At 44.7% G+C, this 23647-nt stretch overlaps 1 protein-coding gene across 1 annotated transcript in view; it reads right to left on the bottom strand.

Annotated features, from left to right (window-relative positions):
* The window catches only part of BEST4 (bestrophin 4), a 29309-nt gene extending 7143 nt beyond the window's left edge, over positions 1–22166 (bottom strand). The window contains exons 1-6 of the mRNA XM_068242074.1: positions 22015–22166; positions 14366–14694; positions 11980–12134; positions 7208–7285; positions 5381–5515; positions 2315–2395 (exon numbers count right to left, since the gene is read on the bottom strand). Coding sequence (XP_068098175.1) covers positions 2315–2395; positions 5381–5515; positions 7208–7285; positions 11980–12134; positions 14366–14694; positions 22015–22166 — 930 coding nt within the window. The remainder of the gene's footprint in view (positions 1–2314; positions 2396–5380; positions 5516–7207; positions 7286–11979; positions 12135–14365; positions 14695–22014) is intronic.
* Positions 22167–23647: the final 1481 nt, after the last annotated feature.

Raw genomic sequence — 23647 nt, 5'->3', positions numbered from 1 at the left:
CACCACCATGGTATGGGCCAGTGGTCCCTACCGACTGACTGACTGATCCTGAAAATAAAACGGTTAAAACACACTGTATCCTGTCTAGATATCAATAATAGTAGCGACTCCTCAGAGACCTGAGTTCAGTTTCTATGTATGGCTGTATAGCAGGTGTAGCGGAACAGTGAACGACTTTGATAAAGTCTTTATTTACGTGCAATATAAATAATTAATATATACAGAAAATCATTAAAATCAACAATTATAGAGACAAATGATAACACAGTATAAAAGAAACTAAAAGGAATAAAAAATACTTAGATTTGTGGAAAGCGGTCCTTTTGTGGGAAAAACTTGTAGAGTTCCTTTTGTTTCAGTTCAAAGTTCAGAGTTCAGACCAGGCGGATGCCAGCATATCCTCAAGCTGGCACAGATGTGATCAAGATGGTGTTTCAAGGTGGAGGACACTTGCGTTTCAGCCTGTCAATAGTTTTATCACCCATCGCTGTGGGGAGTGGCTATGACAGGCACAAGTCCAGCCTCGGGAGGATGGAGCAGGGGCTGTCCCATCCTTACAGACCCTCAGACTGGCAGAATTCTAGTTCGGCCCGTCTTGGGGTGCACGTGGGGGCAGTTAAAACCTATACCGCATATTCACACTCAGCATGATTTTACGAATCCTAGGACATGAAATATGACAGGTCTATCATGAGAATTTACCCCCCCCCCCCCGTCTCTTCAAACCCATATTGCTATGAGAGTTTAGGGGACAGTGTTCTGGGAATTTCACAGAACCAGCACCGGGATTCATGCTACACTTTCCCCACATTTGGCGAAGCTGCCATCTCAGGAACCCCAGAAATATGACAGATCTGGGAAGTTATGGACTATGCTATGAGCCTCAGGTCATTCAGGGTGTGTGCTGGCAGCTGGCTTCCCTTTGATCCTTACCAGGGAGCAAGGTGTCAAGACCTCCCGGGGATTCGTAGCCTGCCTGGCTGAATCTAGGCCTCCTTATCAGAGTGAAACAGCTGGCATATCCTCTGAGAGGGGCCATTAGCTCTCCAGGGGGCCGGGGAACCAGCTTGTTACAGCTATGTGCTAAACGCAATTAACTACCTTTCCCACAACTGTCTATCTTAAAACCAAAGTTTGTCATTCTGAGCCCTGCAATAGATGTGCGATCGATTGCGGTGATCAGAAACGACTGCTGGATCTGCAATTTTTATGCGTTTTGGACGACTGGGCGTCGCCTGGCGTCACATGGCCAGCTAATTATAATATATAATTTGAGGCGCCCGGTATTTACATAATTTATTGTCAAATCTGACAAAATTAGCTGCATGCTTGTTTCTGGGTTATTCAGACACTACAGCAGCCAAATAGATCAGCAGGGCTGCCAGGCATTGCTTAAAGTGAGTCAGAGACGAAGCACCCTCATGTATTTTACCATATAAATCAGTGGGAACATTAGAGAAAACACCTACTCTGCTCTCTGTTTCATTCTTCACTGCTCAGCCTGCTTCTAATCAGCCCTGATAAAATCCCCAACTGAGCATTCAGTCTGCCTTTGCTCAGGAATCATTATAGCTGAGTCATTATAGCAAAGCCACAAAGGGGCAGGCTTGGTCTTGAAAATACATTAGAAAAGACAGACTCGGCTATAATGATTCCTGAGCAAAGCCAGACTGAATGCTCAGTTGGGGATTTTATCAGGGCTGATTAGAAGCAGGCTGAGCAGTGAAAAATGAAACAGAGAGCAGGTTAGGTGTTTTCTCTAATGTTCCCACTGATATATATGGTAAAATACATGAGGGTGCTTCGTCTCTGGTTCTCTTTAAAGAGAGCCCGAGGTGGGCTCAAAAAAAAAAGTAGGCTACCTGATCCGTGGGGCTGAGCAGATCAGGTAGCCGCAAAAACCGCCGCTCCTGTGGGCCGCCCTGGCCCACTTTCACTTTCGTGACCTATAGGTCACAACAATGGGATGAGATTCATTCTCTCATCCAGTGTGCAGAGAAGTGGGGGCGTGGCCAGGGAGAGAGAGCTGCCCAATGGCAGGAGGAATGCCCCAGGCGGGCATATTGAACAGGGAATTTGTCTCTCCTGTGTTTACCTCCAAGATGGCGACAAATAATGTCGCCAATCTCGGGGGACTATAGTGCGGTGGTGGGGGAGGAGGGGCAGAGAGCAGCGGTTGGGGGACACAGAGGCATGTCATGAGGCAGACAACATGCCTCTGTGTCCCATCTGCCCACCTTGGGTTCTCTTTAAAAAGTCCTTTTAAGCCAAACACCTCATGTGAGGCAAATAAATGCAGTTTCTTGGTCATTACCTGCAGATTTCGGTCTATCAGTCTGTTGGTCTCAAAATCATCATCGTCCTCTCCAAAGGGGTTAATGATCTGCTCTGCCACCTGAAATAAAGGCACAACCATGTACACATTAGTATTAAAGTGGATCCGAGATGAACTTTTACTCATTGCATAATTGTGTTCCTTTCATATAGTTTATAGGGCATTCCTCAAGCAGAATACTTTTTTTGTTTTGTTTTAATACTCTAATTCCCTATAAACTAGACAAGCCTTGTCCACAGCTACTTTTGTGCCTTGGCACTCTCAGACTCATGTAGCAAGGGCTTTTGGGAGCCCAGTCTGGACAGGAGGTGTTACTACAGGGAGTGCAGAATTATTAGGCAAATTAGTATTTTGACCACATCATTCTCTTTATGCATGTTGTCTTACTCCAAGCTGTATAGGCTCGAAAGCCTACTACCAATTAAGCATATTAGGTGATGTGCATCTCTGTAATGAGAAGGGGTGTGGTCTAATGACATCAACACCCTATATCAGGTGTGCATAATTATTAGGCAACTTCCTTTCCTTTGGCAAAATGGGTCAAAAGAAGGACTTGACAGGCTCAGAAAAGTCAAAAATAGTGAGATATCTTGCAGAGGGATGCAGCACTCTTAAAATTGCAAAGCTTCTGAAGCGTGATCATCGAACAATCAAGCGTTACATTCAAAATAGTCAACAGAGTTGCAAGAAGTGTGTGGAAAAACCAAGGCGCAAAATAACTGCCCATGAACTGAGAAAAGTCAAGTGTGCAGCTGCCAAGATGCCACCAGTTTGGCCATATTTCAGAGCTGCAACATCACTGGAGTGCCCAAAAGCACAAGGTGTGCAATACTCAAAGACATGGCCAAGGTAAGAAAGGCTGAAAGACGACCACCACTGAACAAGACACACAAGCTGAAACGTCAAGACTGGGCCAAGAAATATCTCAAGACTGATTTTCTAAGGTTTTATGGACTGATGAAATGAGAGTGAGTCTTGATGGGCCAGATGGATGGGCCCGTGGCTGGATTGGTAAAGGGCAGAGAGCTCCAGTCCGACTCAGACGCCAGCAAGGTGGAGGTGGAGTACTGGTTTGGGCTGGTATCATCAAAGATGAGCTTGTGGGGCCTTTTTGGGTTGAGGATGGAGTCAAGCTCAACTCCCATTCCTACTGCCAGTTTCTGGAAGACACCTTCTTCAAGCTGTGGTACAGGAAGAAGTCTGCATCCTTCAAGAAAAACATGATTTTCATGCAGGACAATACTCCATCACACGAGTACTCCACAGTGTGGCTGGCAAGAAAGGGTATAAAAGAAGAAAAACTAAAGACATGGCGTCCTTGTTCACCTGATCTGAACCCCATTGAGAACCTGTGGTCCATCATAAAATGTGAGATTTACAAGGAGGGAAAACAGTACACCTCTCTGAACAGTGTCTGGGAGGCTGTGGTTGCTGCTGCACGCAATGTTGATGGTGAACAGATCAAAACACTAACAGAATCCATGGATGGCAGGCTTTTGAGTGTCCTTGCAAAGAAAGGTGGCTATATTGGTCACTGATTTGTTTGTGTTTTGTTTTTGAATGTCAGAAATGTATATTTGTGAATGCTGAGATGTTATATTGGTTTCACTGGTAAAAATAAATAATTGAAATGGGTATATATTTGTTTTTTGTTAAGTTGCCTAATAATTATGCACAGTAATAGTCACCTGCACACACAGATATCCCCCTAAAATAGCTAAAACTAAAAACAAACTAAAAAGTACTTTCAAAAATATTCAGCTTTGATATTAATGAGTTTTTTGGATTCATTGAGTACATGGTTGTTGTTCAATAATAAAATTATTCCTCAAAAATAGAACTTGCCTAATAATTCTGCACTCCCTGTAGCCATTGATTTCAGAGGCAGAGGGGAAGAGGAGAGGGGACTGAATTTACACACAGGCAGGCTGATAGCATCTCCAGCCCTCAGCCTGTGACAATGTGACAAACAGAACATGGCTGCCCTCGTATCACAGGAATAAATAATCATAAACTTTTGAAGCTGTTCGCAGCTAGATAGCTAAACTTTTAGTTTGTCATCTCAGATCCTCTTTAACCATGTGATACAATGCCTGATGTAGCTGAGTGGTGATTAGCCTATCACTGCCCAATTTTACCTTCTTCATGTAGTATGAGAGTTTAATCTGTTCATCACAATCTGTTCACCCTCATTACATGGAGGTGGTAAAATTAGTCAATTGTAATTGAAAGTGTGTACCAGGCTGTAGACTGTGGCCCGAGAACTACACAGGCCTGTGCCAGGTGGTCCTCAGCCATAATCTGCAACACATATCTGTAGTTCATGAATTTCTCAATATGTTAACAAAACTATCAGGGAGCACAAAAACATAGCATCTGATTGTCATAATATTAGGGCAGCACGGTGGTGTAGTGGTTAGCACTTTTGTATCCCAGCCAGGGCATTATCTGCAAGGAGTTTGTATGTTCTCCATGTGTCTGAGTGGGGTTTCCTTTGGGCACTCCAGATTCCTCCCACATCCCAAAAACATACAAAAAAGTTAATTGACTTCCCCCTAAAATTGGCCTTAGACTACGATACATATGACATATATGCATTAGATTGTGAGCCCCTCTGAGGGACAGTTAAGTGACAAGACAATATACTCTGTACATCGCTGCAGAGGATTTCAGCGCTATATAAATAATAATTAGTAATTCATTCATAGTTGTACACATGCAGTGTTTTGGTTAGAGGAATACACAAGGACACAACTCTTGTCCCCATTGAGACTACAGCCATTCCTGTCCTGCCCATCAATTTTATTTTTCACTAACACTTCATTCCCACCCGATCCTGTTCCTTTCCATCCCCATGAAAATGTCCCCACTAGGATGGAGTTATCGATGTACACGTACCTAATTATGGCTAATTCATAGCAACGCAACACTCAAAATGCAGGATTTGTCGAAAGAGCATTGGTGTGTGTTCTTCATATTTGTGATGTGCAAAAAGCAAGCAGGGTAGGTTTATCACTTTTGCTGGGTATATAATGAATAACAGACCTTAAGCCATCCAGAGTAGAAGAAGAACTGGAGCAGGGTGAAGATGGGGACATACATGTCCAAGTCTTGTCCCTCCAGGAACTGGCGTCCAACCAGGCAGGAGGCGAAGAACGAGTACACAGCAATAGTCACAACCTGAGAAAGCGTAATGGGGTCAGTGTTATTTTATCTTCTAAAAAGAACCAATCCTCAAACTAGAACTAATACCCGACTGCTCCACTGAGCATGATGGAAGAGCACCTTAAAGTGAACCTGTGACACATCTTCCCCCCAAAAATATACTTACCTCAGTGGAGGAGAGCCTCTGGGTAGTCCAGTAGCTTCCCTTGCCGTTCCAGCACTGGGATCCTCTGAACGTATTCAACAAACCATGATGAATATGTTCTCGCGGTGTTGCTCCCCATAGTGCACGATGCTGCTGCCCTGCGCAGGCTCAAGTACGGTCTGTGCAGAAGCAGGGAGCCACTCATGCTCAGAGGAAAAAGCAGTATATGAGCTGCTTTGTGCTACTGTGCAGGTGAGAAGCATACTTGTGCCTGTGCAGTATGGCTATGCCTGTGCTTTGTACATGGAGGGGAGCATGGCTTTCACGTGGGTGGGAACGCGGCTGCGAAGAAGAGAGTCCCAGCAAGCATCGGTGGCTGGAGGAGGATCGGAGAAACCTCTGATCATCCAGAGGCTTCCCTCTACCTTGGTAAGTATCTAACTTTTCTGTTTTTTTTTTTTTGTTGAAGTGCAAGATGCTTAACTTTTGTACATTGTTGTGCTGCATAAACACAGGATAAATTATTTTTCCTTTTTGTTTTGGGTGACATTTTTCCTGAACAGAACAACTGTTCAGCTCTTAACTACAGTAGTGGATGGCCAAATAGATCTAACTCAGTGGATCACGGGAGGAGACACTCCAAGGTTACGATCCCTAGCGGCGACATGGCTCGTATGTGTGTACCAGGCATTAGTGTCATGACTGGACTTTCTCATGTATACATGTAATTAACACTCCTGGCGGTTAATTTTTTTTGCCATGTAGGCAAAAATCCTTTTTTTTTGTTTGTTTCATGTAAAGCTACCAAAGTGGTAGCTACATGAAACACCACTAGAGGGCGCATGTGTCCCTCTAGTGCGATCGTCGCCGGCATCAATAGCAAACAGGGGAACACGTATATAACGCGCTCCCCTGTTTGGCTTCTCCTGTCGCCATGGCGACGATCGGAATTACGTCAGCCGACGTCCTGATGTCAGACGCCTCCGATCCAGCCCATAGCGCTGCCCGGAACTCATTGGGCTCTGGCGGGGGGGGGGGCCCTCTTGCGCCGCTACGTGCGGGCGATCGCCGCAGAGCGGCGGCGATCAAGCTGTACGCGCGGCTAGCAAAGTGCTAGCTGCGCGTACAGCATTTTAAATGGAGCAAATCGCCCCACCAGGGGCTGAGATATCTTCCTGTGCGGCATAGCCTGAGCTCAGCTCGGGCTTACCGCCAGGAAGGTTAAGGGGCCGGGAAATTTGGCCGCAGGGTAAAGCCAAAAAACATCTCGCCCTATGCCTGCAAAAGTCCTGGCAGAGTTAATTAAAACAATAAAAGGCTTCAACTACTTAAGTTATGTGTAATAAATCCAAAATATATGAAAGTCTAATGTTTATCAGTACATTACAGAAAATAATGAACTTTATCACAATATGCTAATTTTTTGAGAAGGGCCTGTACTGTGGATTTACTAGAGTATTATTAAAGAAGGAATCTGTTCTAGATACAAAACCTGTCAGTAAGACCAGCAGAGGGAGCTATTAGTCCAGGAGACAGTGAGGCTGTACAGTGTTGGTCCTGACCTGTGTGTACACCAGCGGGACACTGATCCAGTCATAGTGGAAGAGCATGCTGCACTTAGCCCGATACTTGTTCAGCTCCTGCACAGAAACAGATTCATAACACACATCTTTACCATGATCAGTCCTAACAATAATCTATTATATACAATGGCTATCATTCATGAACAGGCTGTCGGTAAACAGAATCAGTGCGGGAAAACACTGCTGGCGGATTTTTAGACTTCTGGGTGGGCATTCATGAAGATGTATCCATGTGCGGAAGCAGTGCGGAGATTCCCCGAGCTAAGCTGGCGGTAGGCAGGCGGTAGGCTTGCGGAGACACGGAGGCTGCCGAGTTGATACATTTCTCCGTGTTCTGCTCTGCTGCAGCTGCCTGGGAGGTCTGTGTGTCTCCATTCACTTACATTGGTATCGCCACATCAGAGTGAGCGGTACTTCCCGACCTCACACCGCTTGCGGTGATCTTCATGAATGAACATTTTGCTACATTTGTACCGATAATAACCGCACAAGGCGGTGATTTATCACTCTGCTCGGTAGGTAGTGTCATTTTTCCATGCGGAAAGAGGCTTTATGAATGCTGACTTTGCTAAGTGGTCGGTAAAGTCAGCTGTTTTAAGCATTTCCGCATGCGGAAATGCTCTATGAATGATAGCCAAAATATCTGCAAGGTTCACTAAACTAAGCACATAATGAAAAATCCACAATCAATAGCACTTATCACCAGTACAGTACTAAATGCTAGGGACCCCACCCACATTCATCTTTGCACAGGACCCCGTTTTATCTAAATCCATCCATTGATTGTTGCATGATAGGGCTCTGCCTGGCCTGGGACAATGGGCAGTGAAGATCCTCTGTACGGGCAGTAGGGTCTCTACTCATCACTGTTAAAGGACTACTATCACGAAAAACTGTCAAATTTAAATACATGTGTACCCATACTTGTGTACAAATACTCAGTGTAATGTACCTTCTTAAAACAGAAGGTCTTTGCAAAATTATAGTTATTGTATAGTATGCACTTATGAGGACCAACAGTTCAAAACAGGCTGTCTGCATGTTGGGTTGATGTGGCTCTGTAACATTTATTAGCTACAGTGGCTCTGGATGCAAGCCTGGCTACAGGGGCATAAAGAGATCATTTGCATATTCAGTAGTGATGCATTGTTGGCACAGTTGCTCACTTAAAGCTGAATTATCACAAATACCTTCTGTTTTTAGAAGGCATTTTACACTGAGCATTGCTTTTTAGTAGTAGGACTTTTCTGTCTCTTTTAGTCCCCTATACTTTCCTAGTGGTTCTGGGTCACCCCGAGCTGCTTGGGTATTCTGTTATAAGAAGTACTGTACATTCCTCTTAGCTAAAGAGGCACTTTAAATGACTTCCTTTCTCCTTACTGTGCCTCAGCACAAGCAATGCCAGTCTCTTGCTGCTTGCCATGGGGCACACACTCTATATACTGTATGTGCTGCAGACTGGAACTGTAATGGTGGGAAAATGTATTTTAAGCTGGATATAAATATAATAATATCTTATCAGAAGATCCGCAGTGACAGCAGCGTGAGAGATAGCTCAGCCCTCAGTTATGCAAACAGGAAGTGTATAAATTCTGTGAGCAATTATATATCATGCCAAGCCTGCGGCACTATAAACCTGTCCTCCTGAATTCTGTCCAACTTCTTTTTATTGTTTTACTATGAAATTCAGAAGTAGTTCTCAGCTGAGCTGTAGTTTTTTCATATTAAATTAATAGAGCATTATTTTATATAATTTATAAATAATAAAGTCTTATAAAAACAACTTGAAAGGTGCTGCCTGCTCACAACTAGTCATCCTAGGTTGAGTTGTTTGAATTGTGTCATCAAAAACCACGCCTCTCAGTCTCTGCAGACTTATAGCCTATCACGGCCTTACACTGGGAGGGGAGGGAGGGGAGGGAGGTAAGTAGGCAGCTGGAAGTTGCAGAGGAGAGATGATTTGGAGCTTCAGGTATATATTTTTTTTCTGTTTAGTAGAAATAACAGCATTGTTTGCAATACTTTTTCCACAAAAAATTCATACAATACAGTCTTCTGTTATAAAAATGTGGTGCTTCAATTTAAATTTAAATTTGTTTGCCCCTCAGCTGTAGATACAATAACTGCAATTTAATAGCAACCTATTTGAATTTAAAGGATACCTTAGTCCTCATGAAAATTTAAAAGTGTGGGGAGCAGGGATGTGCCCACCGCTCCCCCCGTTCCCCTCCGCCCCATCCGTTATGATGCACCGACCCTCCAAAGCTACTTCCTGTTTGGGAGGGTTGGAGAAGACTGGGCAGATGCTGCCTGGCGATCCTTTGATCGCATGACTGGGAGTGCTCTGTACAGGCGCACTACGCAGTTGTGAAATAGTGCACCAGCACAGAGAACTCCCGGCCGCGGGTGCCTGATCAAGGAACACGCAACGTCAGGCAGCATCTGCACAGCTTGGGACCATCATAACGGAGGAGAACGGGGGGAGCGGTGGGCATGAGGAGAGCCTCCTACACATGCCTACTTCCCCTCAGTTTTAAATTGTCATGAGGACTAAGGTATCCTTTAAAGCCATTGATATATTGTGCAGATCAGAAAGAGAAAATCAGTTTAAAGACAACCCACAGAGGAAATATGTTTAAAAAAAATGCCTAAAGAGAGTGAAGCCTCTGGATCCTCTGGAGGGTAACTACATCTTCCTCCGGCCCCCTACCACTGCCCGGGACCCTCCTTAACATCAGGTGCACGCTTCTCTTCTGGCACGAGCACAGCCATGTGCCTGGAAAGGAGCGCATCCTAGATGTGATTACCAACAAGCCCAGATAGGGCAACCACAGCACAGCATGGGAAGCCTTGCAGTGTTCCCCAACAGTGCCCTCAAGGCCCATCAACAGTGCATGTTTTGTGGAAATCCCCAGAGGTAGTTAATCAGCTCTGCTGAGACACTAATTACCCCACCTTTGCATGTGTGTGGTTTTCTGCAACACATGTACTGTTGGTGGGCCTTGAGGACAGGGTTGGGGAACTCTGATCTATAGGATCTAGGGGTTTCCCCAGTGGCGTAGCAATAGGCAGTGCAGAGGTTGCGACCGAGTCGGGGCCCTTGGGCCAGAAGGGCCCCATAGGGCCCTCCCTCAACCACAGTATGAGCACTTTATTATTTACTTTATTGGTCACTTTATTGGTCCTATGCTTGTAATAATCACGTCTATAGATGCTTTGAATGGTAGTAGTAATCATAAACAATCTGTTCCCCATCACCTCCTTGCACCTCTGACACTGTGGTTATTCTCAGCAGGTTTTGGTGCACCGTATAATTTGTTTTGTATAGAGTGCTTGGGGGGCGGGGGGCAATGTAAAACTTGCACTGGGGCCCATAGCTCCTTAGCTACGCCACTGGGCTTCCCTCTTCTTATTTAAGTATTTCTTTTTGTACCCGAGGTACGCTTTGGGTTCACTTTAAAGGTCTACTTCCACTAGGATATTTCGCGTGCAGGTTTTCACTTTTTTATGCAAATTTTTTTATGTGTCTAACAATCATTACATGGAAAACGGATGCATGGTGCAGAAATCTGCAGCATGCTATCCATATTTTTCTGCAGCGCACCACATGCAAAAAATTAGCATTCAATGGAAATGACTTCATTGAAATTCATTGGTTTCATTTTTAATGCAAAAATTCTCATTGCAAATTTGTACTTAGTGGAAAGGGGCCCTAATGTAAAAATACCTCATGTCCTTTGTGAAAGGAGCACTGATTGTTATAGTGTTCTCCAGTTCTATATAGGAAGGCCATCCAGAACCATCCATTTGCTTTTATCTGCCATGCAAGGTATTCTTTCTGTTTACCTTGCATCTGTCCTCTCCCTGCAGTGCTTGTCACATCACTGCAGAATTCCGGTGACAGCTTGTTCAGCAGCATTAACCTGAAGCCCCACCCCATTTCCTCCACCTCATAGGTAAGGAATGTGATGCTACTACAACAAAATGATATATGATAAATGCTTAAATAAAGGAAGTGATTATGTGAAGTAATCAGACGATACAGTGGGATGTATGCACTAAACTGTGAGTAGAGCGTAACGTATTGCATGTAATGTATTGCATTCTGCTTTACTCATTCTGCGGTTAGACTTTACGCAAGTTATTCTGCGTAAAAGGACATCTGAGTTAAAACAATGTGCCCAAAAAGAGACTAAACATACATTCAGTATGGAATCCTAAGCAGGCTCGCTGCCTCTGTTTGCCCCCACCAGGCTCCTGTTTTCTGCAACCAGTCCCATACAAGGCAATGACCACAAGTAGTCATCAACCTCTGACCCGGATATTCTTCATCTGCTTATGTGCAGTTCACTCTTGGACACCGCACTGGCGGCGCTACGGCACTTTCGTGATCATGGGGCGTGATCACAGCACTATCCGTGCAGCCGGAGCGGCGTCCAAGAGCGAACTGAATGGTTTAAGAATATCTAGTTCAGAGGTCGCCACCTACTGATTCTGGGCAAATGGAGCATGGTTGGGGAAAACAGAGGCAGCGATCCTGGTGTGGATACCATACTGAATGTATAGACAATTTTCTGGACACATTTTTTTTTAACACCGATGTCCTTAACACAGTTTAGTTCATACACCCCAGTATATCTAAAATAAATAAAATGTTTCTTCCACTGATTAATTGAAAATGGCTTTTACTTTCTGGATGACCTTTGTATATTGTAGTAGATACATCAGCACATGTCCATCTCACAACTCACCTCTATGAGCAGTTTTAGGGCGATGTCATCTCTGACTCTGCCGTCCCGCCGAGCCTGGGCGGCCAGGTTGGTGAACCAGACGCAGGGAATCCAGTACTTGTTAAAGTCAGAGGATAAGCTCTCGTATTTCTTCAGCTCCTCGCGGGTCATGAAGCCTAAAATACATCACTTTATATAAAGTACGTCTGTTACTAAAATCACACATCACTTGAATCCGTGAGAACTGTGTCCACCTGACCACATCACGTACTATGGGGAGCAACAACGTCCATCAGCAACTTCCTGATTCAAAAAGGTCACATGGTCTGTGGTTATCAGGGGAATTGTGGGTGTGCAGCATAAAGAGACACTGCAGGCACAACATATATGGAGTGATTTACTAATGCTGGCCATACCATAGCCTAGGCAATCTGATTATACAATCTTTATTCCACCTTACTACATCTATGTAATATAAGAGCTTTCCTAAACAATGTATTTAGTGCATTAAATTGCACTCAGCTCAACTGTCAATGTGGAAGAGGCCTTACACGGCTTGCCGGAAGCTCCTGTGCTGCCTGTCATCCCTCCTCCCCTCTCCATTGAGCAGTACACCCTTCTCGGCTATGTAATTTTTAACACCATCTGTCCACGTATTCTCCAACGGGTCCTAGCTGCACTTGGAGTCCACCCAAGTCTACAACTCTGGATCACAGACTTTCTTACCAACAGGTCCCAAGTCGTCAGACTGGGCGATATCCACTCTCAAGCTGCGACCACGAACATAGGAGCTCCCCAAGGCTGCATATTGTCACCACTGCTGTTCTCCCTCTACACGAACAACTGCAGGTCCGAGGCAGACTCTGTCAAGGTTATCAAGTTTGCTGATGATACCACCATCATCGGCCTTGTCACCAAGGATGATGTCCAGAAGTACTGCCAGCAGGTGGAGAGAATCTGCAATTGGAGCAAGGAGAACAGGCTGGTGCTCAATACCGCAAAGACCGTGGAGCTATTAATCGACTTCAGGAAGTCTGCTCCCACCCCACCCCCAATTTACATTGACGGCACGGAGGTAACCAGAGTGCCCTGCGCCCGGCTTCTAGGCACTACCATCTCCAGTGGCCTCAGCTGGAAGCCCAACATCACTGCCACCCAACTTAAAGCACAACAGAGACTCTTCTACCTCCGCCAGCTGAGAAAGTTCGGCATGACTCAAGAAATTCTAACCAACTTTTACTCCGCCACCATTGAGTCGATCCTCTGCTCTTCCATCTTGGTGTGGTATGCTGGCGCCACTGTCAATGATCGGAACAAACTACAGAGGGTCATCAGGTCAGCAGAGAGGATCATTGGGTGCCCCCTCCCCTCACTTGCCCTACTACACAGCAAAAGACTAAAAACCAGGGCACTGAGGATTGCAAATGACTCCTCACACCCTGGCCACCGCTACTTCAGCATCCTGCCCTTGGGACGGAGACTACGAGCCATCTCCACTAAAACCACGAGACATAGGAACTCGTTCTTCCCCTCGGCAGTCAACCTCCTAAACTCCCTCCACGTTCTACCATCAAAGCAAACGTCAACGAGCGGCGAGGCCGGTGGCGCTACGGCTGAACAGCCGGCCAGCCCACAAGACTAACTGACTTTCGACATCGTAGGGACACACTGGGATTGAAATGTGTTTTACAATGTTGTATTAATCTGATTTTGCCTTCTATGCACTCTCTCTTTCTCTTTCCTCCTTCCTCTTTCTATGCACTCTTCCGGAGCCATTGTATTGTATTGTATTGTGCCAAAAACAATTCCCGGTATGTCCCCTCATGCTTGGCGAAATAATAGGATTCTGATTCTGAAAAGGATTCTGATTCTGATTCTCATAAAGAGTAGATATGCATACTCAGTGTTCGATCAGTAAAACAGCCAAACATCAATTGACTTCCTTATATGTTAACAGAATTTCATTAGATTTTATGTTTATGTTGATTCTAATGGCAGCACAGCGATGTAGTGGATAGCGGGGCAGGGTTCCCAGATCCGACCTGTACCAGGAGGACGCTACCTGCATGGAGTTTGTACGTTCTCCCCATGTTTGTGTTGGTTTCTACCCCCTGCTTGTGGAAAAGAGGCCTTATTTCAGGGGTATTTTAAAGGACAACTGAAGTCAGAGGGATATGGAGGCTGAAATATTTATTTCCTTCTAAACAATACTGGTTGCCTGGCAGTCCTGTTGATCTATTTGGCTGCAGAAGAGTCTAAATCACTGTATATAAGAGTGAATTGTATGAAAAAAGTTTAATCAGTTATTTTGAATTCTTTGCCATGATAATGGCTCTATACTGAGAATGATGCGGACAGAAAATAATCCGATAACAGAGTTTCATGGCTTTGGAAGTTTATAGCCCACCTGCTTCCACAATGTGCTCCATGGTGGGGAACCTCTTCAGGACGCGGATGCTGACAGATCGCAGGATCAGCACTGAGGACAGGTTGGCGTAGCGGATCAGGGTACGCCGGAGCAGCCGCCCCCTCTCATCACCCCCGTGGACGTTGCTGGACACTACACACATCAGCTGATCCGGCAGGGGGATATTGGTGTACTGAGCCCACCAACGGTTTATGATAAGGGTGACATAGAAACCCAGCACAAAGGAGATGGGGATCAGGTCAGTGTAGCGGTTACAGTAGACGACCACCTTCTCAAACAGCTTCTTCTGCTCTGCATTCAGGCCAAACCTGCAGGGGCAAATCATTCTATCAGCCACAGGGGTTGGAGGAATAAAGTCTGGTCATTTAGCTGAGAGAACTATAGAGCCATCCTGACCTCATTCTAAAAAATGCTAGTTTCCTGGTTAAAATACTTTCTGAGTCATCCACCTGGAACAATATACAGATCAGGTATGCAAACTTTCCTAGAAAACATGCTTGTTCTGGGGATGGGGTAATCACGCATACCCAGTCAGAGGCACAGCTAGGGTTTTCAGCACCCGGGGACAAAGTCAGTTTTTGCGCCCCCTCGTGGCAAGGTGTGAACCATAAGGGGGTCCATCATGCTTTCCCAGAGATGTTTAAATAATTTCCTGCGTGTCTGATCTGCACCTGATTAAGAACAGGATCAATTTTCAGATCAGCACTGCACAAAATCGATCCCGTTTTCCATCAGTAGCAGATCGGACATGCCGGAAATTATCAATTTTACCCATCCACCTGGCAGGAAATTGCATTGTGTGGACCAGGCATTAGAAAGTTGGGAGATCGCAGAAATAAACATGATCTACTTTGCTGATGCAAACATGACAAGCGCTGATTACAGCAGGGAGATAAAATAAAACAAAACTCCGAGGCAGAGAGCAGGAGGAGATTGGATCCTTCCACTGTCTTTCATAGACTCTTCGGGATCGCATCAGGGAAAGTAAAACCTGTAACTGCGTCCCCCAGATGCTGCGCCCGGGGACAGATGTACCCCTTGCACCCCCATAGCTACTCCTCTGTACCCAGTTGCCCAGTTTGTTTATGACCCACTGGGATATCATGAATATTAAATATGCAGGAACGGGTAATGGGCGGGATCCCGAAGTCAACAAGCTAGGACTAGTAAAAGTTTAGCAAAACTTTTAGAAGCCTAAGTTCGGTTTTACATTTCATTTTTGCGTTGCGATGCTCCTACTCATATGACCCTGCGGCAGAGTGATTCAACAGGATCATATGCAAAGTGCCGCCTCTCGCTCAGCGATGCGCTCACTGCTGGGCAGAAAGTACATCACTGGGATTCCCACCGGTCCGCCCATGTGCACCGCGCTCCGTCGCTTACACTACATGCGTCGCCCATAGATTTCCATTACCCCAAGCATCGTGCATTAAGACAAAAGACAAATAACATTTATATTGCGTATTATATTAAGCGTGGTACTTGCGGAAACGTGCTGCAGTCCTTGCATCAGATCGGATATTTACGGTGCACCACAACAGACCGCAATAGGGGCTTGATTCACTAAACCGTGATAGCTCATATCACGGCCGTTTTCACGCACATTTCCGTGTTTACGCACGATCTCGGATTTGCGAGCGCAATCGTGAATTTTCACACACAATCGCAAATTATCGCGCAAAAACGGCCTTCGCGATTGCGCACTCAAATTTGCAATTATGCACAAATGTGGAAACGCGCAAAAACGGCCGTGATATGAGTTATCACGGTTTAGTGAATCAAGCCCTAGGTGTGAAAGTCTCCATAGACTTTCAATGCTTTTGTGGCCCCTTGCTGTAAAATAGGGTAACACAGAGCAGGTTTTGACTCCTAGTGTAAAAGGGTCCTCATAGTTTATGCTTTTATAACATTTTGGGTTTGTTTTAATGATATTCTTGAAAATAATGTATTATGGCCAGTTATTTTATTTCTGTATAATTTAGCTATTTTTCAAAAATTATAAAAGGATCAGTTTGCAGGAAATATCAAATTATTGATAACGGCCAAACTTATCAAAGTTATCATCAATAGCTTCAATCATTTTTAAGAAAATATCAGGATCAGGGAAAATTAGAAATAAGAAAGACAAGAAAAAATAATATTTATATTGCGCTTTTTTTTCCTGGCGGACTCAAAGCGCTTCAGGGCTGCAGCCAGCCAATAGGGCGTGCTCAGAAGGCAGTAGTAGTGTTAGGAATTCTTGCCCAAGGAATCCTTACTGAAAAGGTGCTGGCTTACTGAGCAGGAAGAGCTGAGATTCCGACCCTGATCTCCTGTGTCAGAGGCAGAGCACAGCCCTTAAAGGATACCCGAAGTGACGTGACATGATTAGATAGACATATGTATGTACAGTGCCTAGCACACAAATAACTATGCTGTGTTACTTTTTTTCTTTCTCTGTCTGAAAGAGTTAAATATCAGGTATGTAAGTGGCTGAATCAGTCCTGACTCAGACAGGAAGTGACTACAGTGTGACCCTCACTGATAAGAAATTCCAACTATAAAACACTTTCCTAGCAGAAAATGGCTTCTAAGAGCAAGAAAGCGATAAAAAGGGGAATTTCTTATCAGTGAGTGTCAGTGTGTCAAACTGTAGTCACTTCCTGTCTGAGTCAGGACTGAATTAGCCACTTACAGTGGAGGAAATAATTATTTGACCCCTCACTGATTTTGTAAGTTTGTCCAATGACAAAGAAATGAAAAGTCTCAGAACAGTATCATTTCAATGGTAGGTTTATTTTAACAGTGGCAGATAGCACATCAAAAGGAAAATCGAAAAAATAACCTTAAATAAAAGATAGCAACTGATTTGCATTTCATTGAGTGAAATAAGTTTTTGAACCCCTACCAACCATTAAGAGTTCTGGCTCCCACAGAGTGGTTAGACACTTCTACTCAATTAATCACCCTCATTAAGGACACCTGTCTTAACTAGTCACCTGTATAAAAGACACCTGTCCACAGAATCAATCAATCAAGCAGACTCCAAACTCTCCAACATGGGAAAGACCAAAGAGCTGTCCAAGGATGTCAGAGACAAAATTGTAGACCTGCATAAGGCTGGAATGGGCTACAAAACCATTAGCAAGAAGCTGGGAGAGAAGGTGACAACTGTTGGTGCGATTGTTCGAAAATGGAAGGAGCACAAAATGACCATCAATCAACCTCGCTCTGGGGCTCCACACAAGATCTCACCTCGTGGGGTGTCAATGGTTCTGAGAAAGGTGAAAAAGCATCCTAGAACTACACGGGAGGAGTTAGTGAATGACCTCAAATTAGCAGGGACCACAGTCCCCAAGAAAACCATTGGAAACACATTACACCGCAATGGATTAAAATCCTGCAGGGCTCGCAAGGTCCCCCTGCTCAAGGAGGCACGTGCAGGCCCGTCTGAAGTTTGCCAATGAACACCTGAATGATTCTGTGAGTGACTGGGAGAAGGTGCTGTGGTCTGATGAGACCAAAATAGAGCTCTTTGGCAGTAACTCAACTCGCTGTGTTTGGAGGAAGAAAAATGCTGCCTATGACCCCCAAAACACCGTCCCCACCGTCAAGCATGGGGGTGGAAACATTTTGCTTTGGGGGTGTTTTTCTGCTAAGGGCACAGGACAACTTAATCGCATTAACGGGAAAATGAACAGAGCCATGTATCGTGAAATCCTGAACGACAACCTCCTTCCCTCTGCCAGGAAACTGAAAATGGGTCGTGGATGGGTGTTCCAGCACGACAATGACCCAAAACATACAGCAAAGGCAACAAAGGAGTGGCTCAAGAAGAAGCACATTAAGGTCATGGAGTGGCCTAGTCAGTCTCCGGACCTTAATCCAATAGAAAACCTATGGAGGGAGCTCAAGCTCAGAGTTGCACAGAGACAGCCTCGAAACCTTAGGGATTTAGAGATGATCTGCAAAGAGGAGTGGACCAACATTCCTCCTAAAATGTGTGTAAACTTGGTCATCAATTACAAGAAACGTTTGACCTCTGTGCTTGCAAACAAGGGGTTTTCCACTAAGTATTAAGTCTTTTATTGTTAGAGGGTTCAAAAACGTATTTCACTCAATGAAATGCAAATCAGTTGCTATCTTTTATTTAAGGTTATTTTTTCGATTTTCCTTTTGATGTGCTATCTGCCACTGTTAAAATAAACCTACCATTGAAATTATACTGTTCTGAGACTTTTCATCTTTTTGTCATTGGACAAACTTACAAAATCAGTGAGGGGTCAAATAATTATTTCCTCCACTGTACATACCTGATATTTAACTCTTTTAGGCAGAGAAAGAAAAAAAAAGGAACACAGCATAGTTATTTGTGTGCCTGGCACTGTACATACACATGTCTATCTCATCATGTCACATGTCACTTCGGGTATCCTTTAACCAGTACACTGTCCAGCCAAGAAGAAAAGAGGCCTGAATTCCTATAAAGCGATATAGAGAAGTAGTGAACACATTTCAGCTGTAATATGATTAAAATTGTGTTATATGTTCATCATGTTAAGGGAAAATGGTAAATCCAAACAGTACTAGTAAATTTATTTTGTTTTTACTGAAAGAATTTATATAGGAAGCTCTCTGTACCCCACTGGTAATTAAATATGATTTATTTCTCCGCACACAGCCGCGAGAGGTAACAGTGTGTGAACAGTGGAACTTGATGGTCATGTTTTTGGAAAAGCATTTACAGTTTAGAGGTCAATGACTGTATTACCTGGATAAATCTGTCACTTCTGTCACATACACAAATTGTAAAACAATCATTCTGGTCCCGAGGCCACAGTGTGGCTGATGGAGTACAGCACTGCCCTGGCTTCAGGGTGTAATGAGAACTACAAACAGCCTGACATAGAATTCATTCCCAGCCAGAAGTATTGCTGCTATTGTCTAGTATATGAGGACATGGCTGGCCTTAGGTTTCACAATGCAGAGGCTGCAACCACCCTCTGCTGCCAAAGATTGCAGCGCTTCTACAGAGAAGTTAGGTAGCCAGGTATGCTAGTATTAGATAGACATATGTGCCCCAATAGTATAAGGTCTCCAGCAGGGGGCGTAACTACAAATCATGAGGTCCTCCAGCACAACTTTGGTGCGGCCCCCTTAATGTTCATAAGATGCACACAGCATGGGGGTCCATCATACAAGGGTCATAAAACAAGTGTGGCCATCAGGATCTTCACACCCATAACATGTGTATCCACAAAAACACCTGACCTGGATTATCAGAGAAAGTGAAGGTCAGTAGTTGGGCCCCTTCACACCTCTGGGCCCCCTGCAGTTGTAGTGTCCGCTCCCTTCTAGTTACGCCCCTGATCCCCAGATGTGCCCGCACAATTATGTAGCAATGTATGGGGCAGGTTTTAGTGACCACAGTTGTGGTGCCGCCATAGCGGCAACTGGCATCATCTGTTATGGGAAGGGGGTCACAGGTTTTTTTTTTGTAAAGGATACCTTAGCTGGGGGGGGGGGGATTAGATTTACTTAGCGGGGGCTGGAAGTCTCATCAGTTTATTTTTAGCTCAGTTTTGCTTTAAGCTGATTTAGTTTGTTTTCAAAACATATTATTGAGTGGCATTACACTGACTATGAAGTACAAGGTTACAACATGTTTAGCACATACCACCACATTTTTCAAATACCATGCATTGAGAAAAGATTAGAAATAAAATATAAAAAGAAAGAGAAAAGGAGAAAAGAGTAAAACGAAGCCGCAGCTTGTTTAAAACTCAAACTGTACGCAAGCACTGTCTACTACAACCAAAAGACAGAAGTATTGTCATATATAAAATGCCAGGTTCCTCCTGCACTTCTGCTGCCCTTCAGGGTTCCAATGCCCTTTCTGAAAGGTCTCTGACCACAGCTGTGATCTAGGGCTTTACCTCCAAAATAGCATCCCTAATGGTCTAGAGTGGGCCAAACATAATGCAAAGTGGGGAAACCACTTGGGGGCCAAATTTGATGGCTCTGAGGGCCAGATTTGGTTTGACATGTATGCCTTAGGCCTTATTCAATTATCTTTTTCTCCTGAGTTTTCTTCTAGGACGTAATCTTTCATCTTCTCTTTGAAATAACTTATCAGGACTTTTCAATTGAAAAAAGTACTGTATCACTGTGAGAATCCGCTCAGACCATTGTTTAGGTTTGCATGCTGCAGGACTCTGGAACAGAGACCTGTCTTTCCATTGCAAGTTTCTGGTCTGTTCTCTTGCTGGGGAATTTGCATACATTCGTTATGCAAATCCCCTACCTGCCTTCTTTGATGACTGGCACTATAAGAGCTTTATGTTTCCCAGAAGGCTTTGCTGGTCATTTCCTTTCCATGGTCTGTTCCTGATGGACACTGCTGGAGTGTCAGCCATTGCTATCTAGTATAGTTAATTCCTGGGGGTTGCTTTAGGCTCCCCTTCTAGCCCAGTCAGGTTGTATTATCTGTATTGACTGTTCTGTCTTATCTAGTCCTGTTGCCATTGTCCTGTCCCAACGGTGGTGGACAGGAAATGGTTCTGATCTCTGTTCTTGGAGTATAGCTGGTGCAGCGGTTCCTACCAGCTATCTCTTCTGTTCTGTCTCCTGGGATCGCGCTAGCTACTTTTCGGTAGCGCTGGGGATGCTTCTGTTCTGTCTTCTGGGATCGCGCTAGCTACTTTTCGCTAGCGCTGGGGATCCTTCTGTTCTGTCTTCTGGGATCGCGCTAGCCACTTTTCGCTAGCGCTGGGGATCCTTCTGCTCTGCTACTCTGTACCTGGATCGCGCTAGCCACTTTTCGCTAGTGCTGTGGATCCTATCTCTCGCTTGTCCCTGTTTTCGTGTGTCTGTCTTGTCTGCTACGCTTGCTGGAGGCTCGGTGAGGTAACCGTTAAGCAAGCGCTCGCGTCCTCTGTTTCATGTTTGTCTGTCGTTGGTTAGTTAGGCGTGCTTGTCTCTATTGTGCTTATCACGTGGAGACCGCGCATAACCGCGTGCACTGTTGCGAATGAGTGCGGTGTTCGCGGTTAGCTAGCGTTTGTTATTTTCCGCATCTTCTCATTGTATTATTTGCTGTGCCTTTGCTAGCCTCGTATTCTATTCTGATCTGCCTTGTGTCACGTCTGGCGATCGCACCTCTCGCGATCGCGTTCCTATTTCATATCTGCTGTTGTGTGTGCGCGGTCGCGGGGTGGCGACTGGATTGGCGCACACATATACACCCTGTCCCTTTGCGCACTCTCATTCGCAATCGCCTCTCTTGCGATTGCGTTCTGCGCTTCGTACAATTCCTGTCTGGCACTTGTGGAGGTACAGAGGATTGGTTCCTCTGCACTCCCCAGCGCCATCTGCCGACAGGAATTTCCCTCTACAGGTGTGCAGCACCTTTTGCTGGATGCCTGCAAATATACGCTTGTGGAGGATTTCCGCCGTGTCAGCGCACGCGTTGTGCGCTGATCACGGAGAAAGTTCCACAATCGTTACAATCACCTTGGTGATAACTCAGGAGAAAATGTAAATAGCATATAGACCTTTCTGTATGTTTGGACATTGCAGAGCAGCGCTTTCTTGGTCCTGTATGTAATTCTCAGTCCTTGCTGTGTTAGTGATATGAGGATAGAGATTACCTGTAGATAACACTTAGCAGGGTGTAGAGAGAGATGAACACCAGGAACTCCTTGTACAGCAATTTATAGATACTCCCTTTCCAGCGGAAGAGCAGTTTGGAGAATCCTCCGAATCGGGCATTGGCCACCTTCAATGTGTAGGACACGGTCATCTCGTCGGTTGCTGGGGACAAAGCATGACAAATAAAAGAAATCTGTGCCCGGGCTGACCTTCCAAGACTCCAGCCAGCAGGGGGCTCCAAGTAGTCTAAGGTAATTAAAATTCTGTTGGTTTTTATTTTACTTAAAGTGGATCCGAGATAAACTTTTACTCATTGCATAATTGTGTTCCTTTCATATAGTTTATAGGGCATTCCTCAAGCCCAATACTTTTTTTTTTGTTCTAATACTCTAATTCTCTATAAACTAAACAAGCCTCGCCCACAGCTTCTCCAGTGCCTTGGCACCCTCAAACTCATGTAGCAAGGGCTTATGGGAGCTCAGTCTGGGCAGGAGGAAGAGGAGGTTACTAGCCAGAGATTTCAGAGGCAGAGGGGAGGAGGGAGGAGGAGAGGGGAGTGAAGTTTTCACAGGCTGAGAGCTGGAGATACAGATCAGCTTGTCTGTCTGTAATGTGACAAACAGAACATAGCTGCTCTCATTGTATCACAGGAAAAAATAATCATATACTGATGAAGCTGTTTGCAGCTAGATTTGCTGTGTAAATTATCTAAACTTTAGATAAGATATACAGTCAAGTTACATTTTATAGTTAGTTTTTCATCGTGGATCCACTTTAAGTAACCCTTTAAGTGCACCTGTCTTCACATTAACAATTCTGGTGTTTTGATGCCATCCAGTGCATCTACTTGAAATAGAAATTACTTGTTGTAAATATTAAATTTCTTCTGTTCAAAGTTTTGTGTCCATAGTGGTTGAAATGTCTTAGAATGAGACTTTGATCAATAATACAGTATACTTGCATGAATTAATTTAGCTCTATTTTCAGATACTTGTGTGTTAGGTTGGCTTCACACTGTACAAGATAAAAAACTGATCCTGTAAAAACAAATCAATTTTCTGTTTAAATGGATCAATTTGTTGCCTCTGGCATCAGTTTTTCATCTGGTTTTCCAATCCATTTCTGTTGCCTTCCTCTCAGTATACCTGTCACTGCATTCCCATCGCCACCGTCCATCCGAGTCCTTGCGTGCTCTAAATGCCAGTATACTGATCCCAGAGCCCCATCATAAGTATCAGACTCCCATTGACTTGCAAAAGACCAATGGAAAACCTGCCTGAGCAGCTACCACTACTCGGTGAACTAATGAGAATCCTCCCTGGAGAGAGACTATTCCCATTGGTCTATTGCAGGAGTCTGAATCTGTGGCTCTAGAGCTGTATGTGACTATTTAGCCATTTGAGTGCGGCTCTGATAGTGGCTGGGGATAACCTGCCATTTTGCTCTGCCCCCCTCGTGTAGTTGCCAGTTGGTGCAGCCCAGCCTGCCCAGCCCTGCCAAATCCTCTATCTCCTCCCTTCTGGGCCTTTTTACAGTGGCCACATGTGACTGCGACCCAGGCTGTATTGCACTGCATGGACTTTGCAGTGCACAGCCTTGATCAGAGCCTTTGCCAGCTTAGTCCTGGACTCC

This window comes from Hyperolius riggenbachi, chromosome 6 (genome assembly GCF_040937935.1).
Source record: "Hyperolius riggenbachi isolate aHypRig1 chromosome 6, aHypRig1.pri, whole genome shotgun sequence".
Classification (NCBI taxonomy): Eukaryota; Metazoa; Chordata; class Amphibia; order Anura; family Hyperoliidae; genus Hyperolius; species Hyperolius riggenbachi.
The sequence above is the reverse complement of the archived record's forward strand: the minus strand, read 5'-3'. Positions and strand labels throughout refer to the sequence as shown.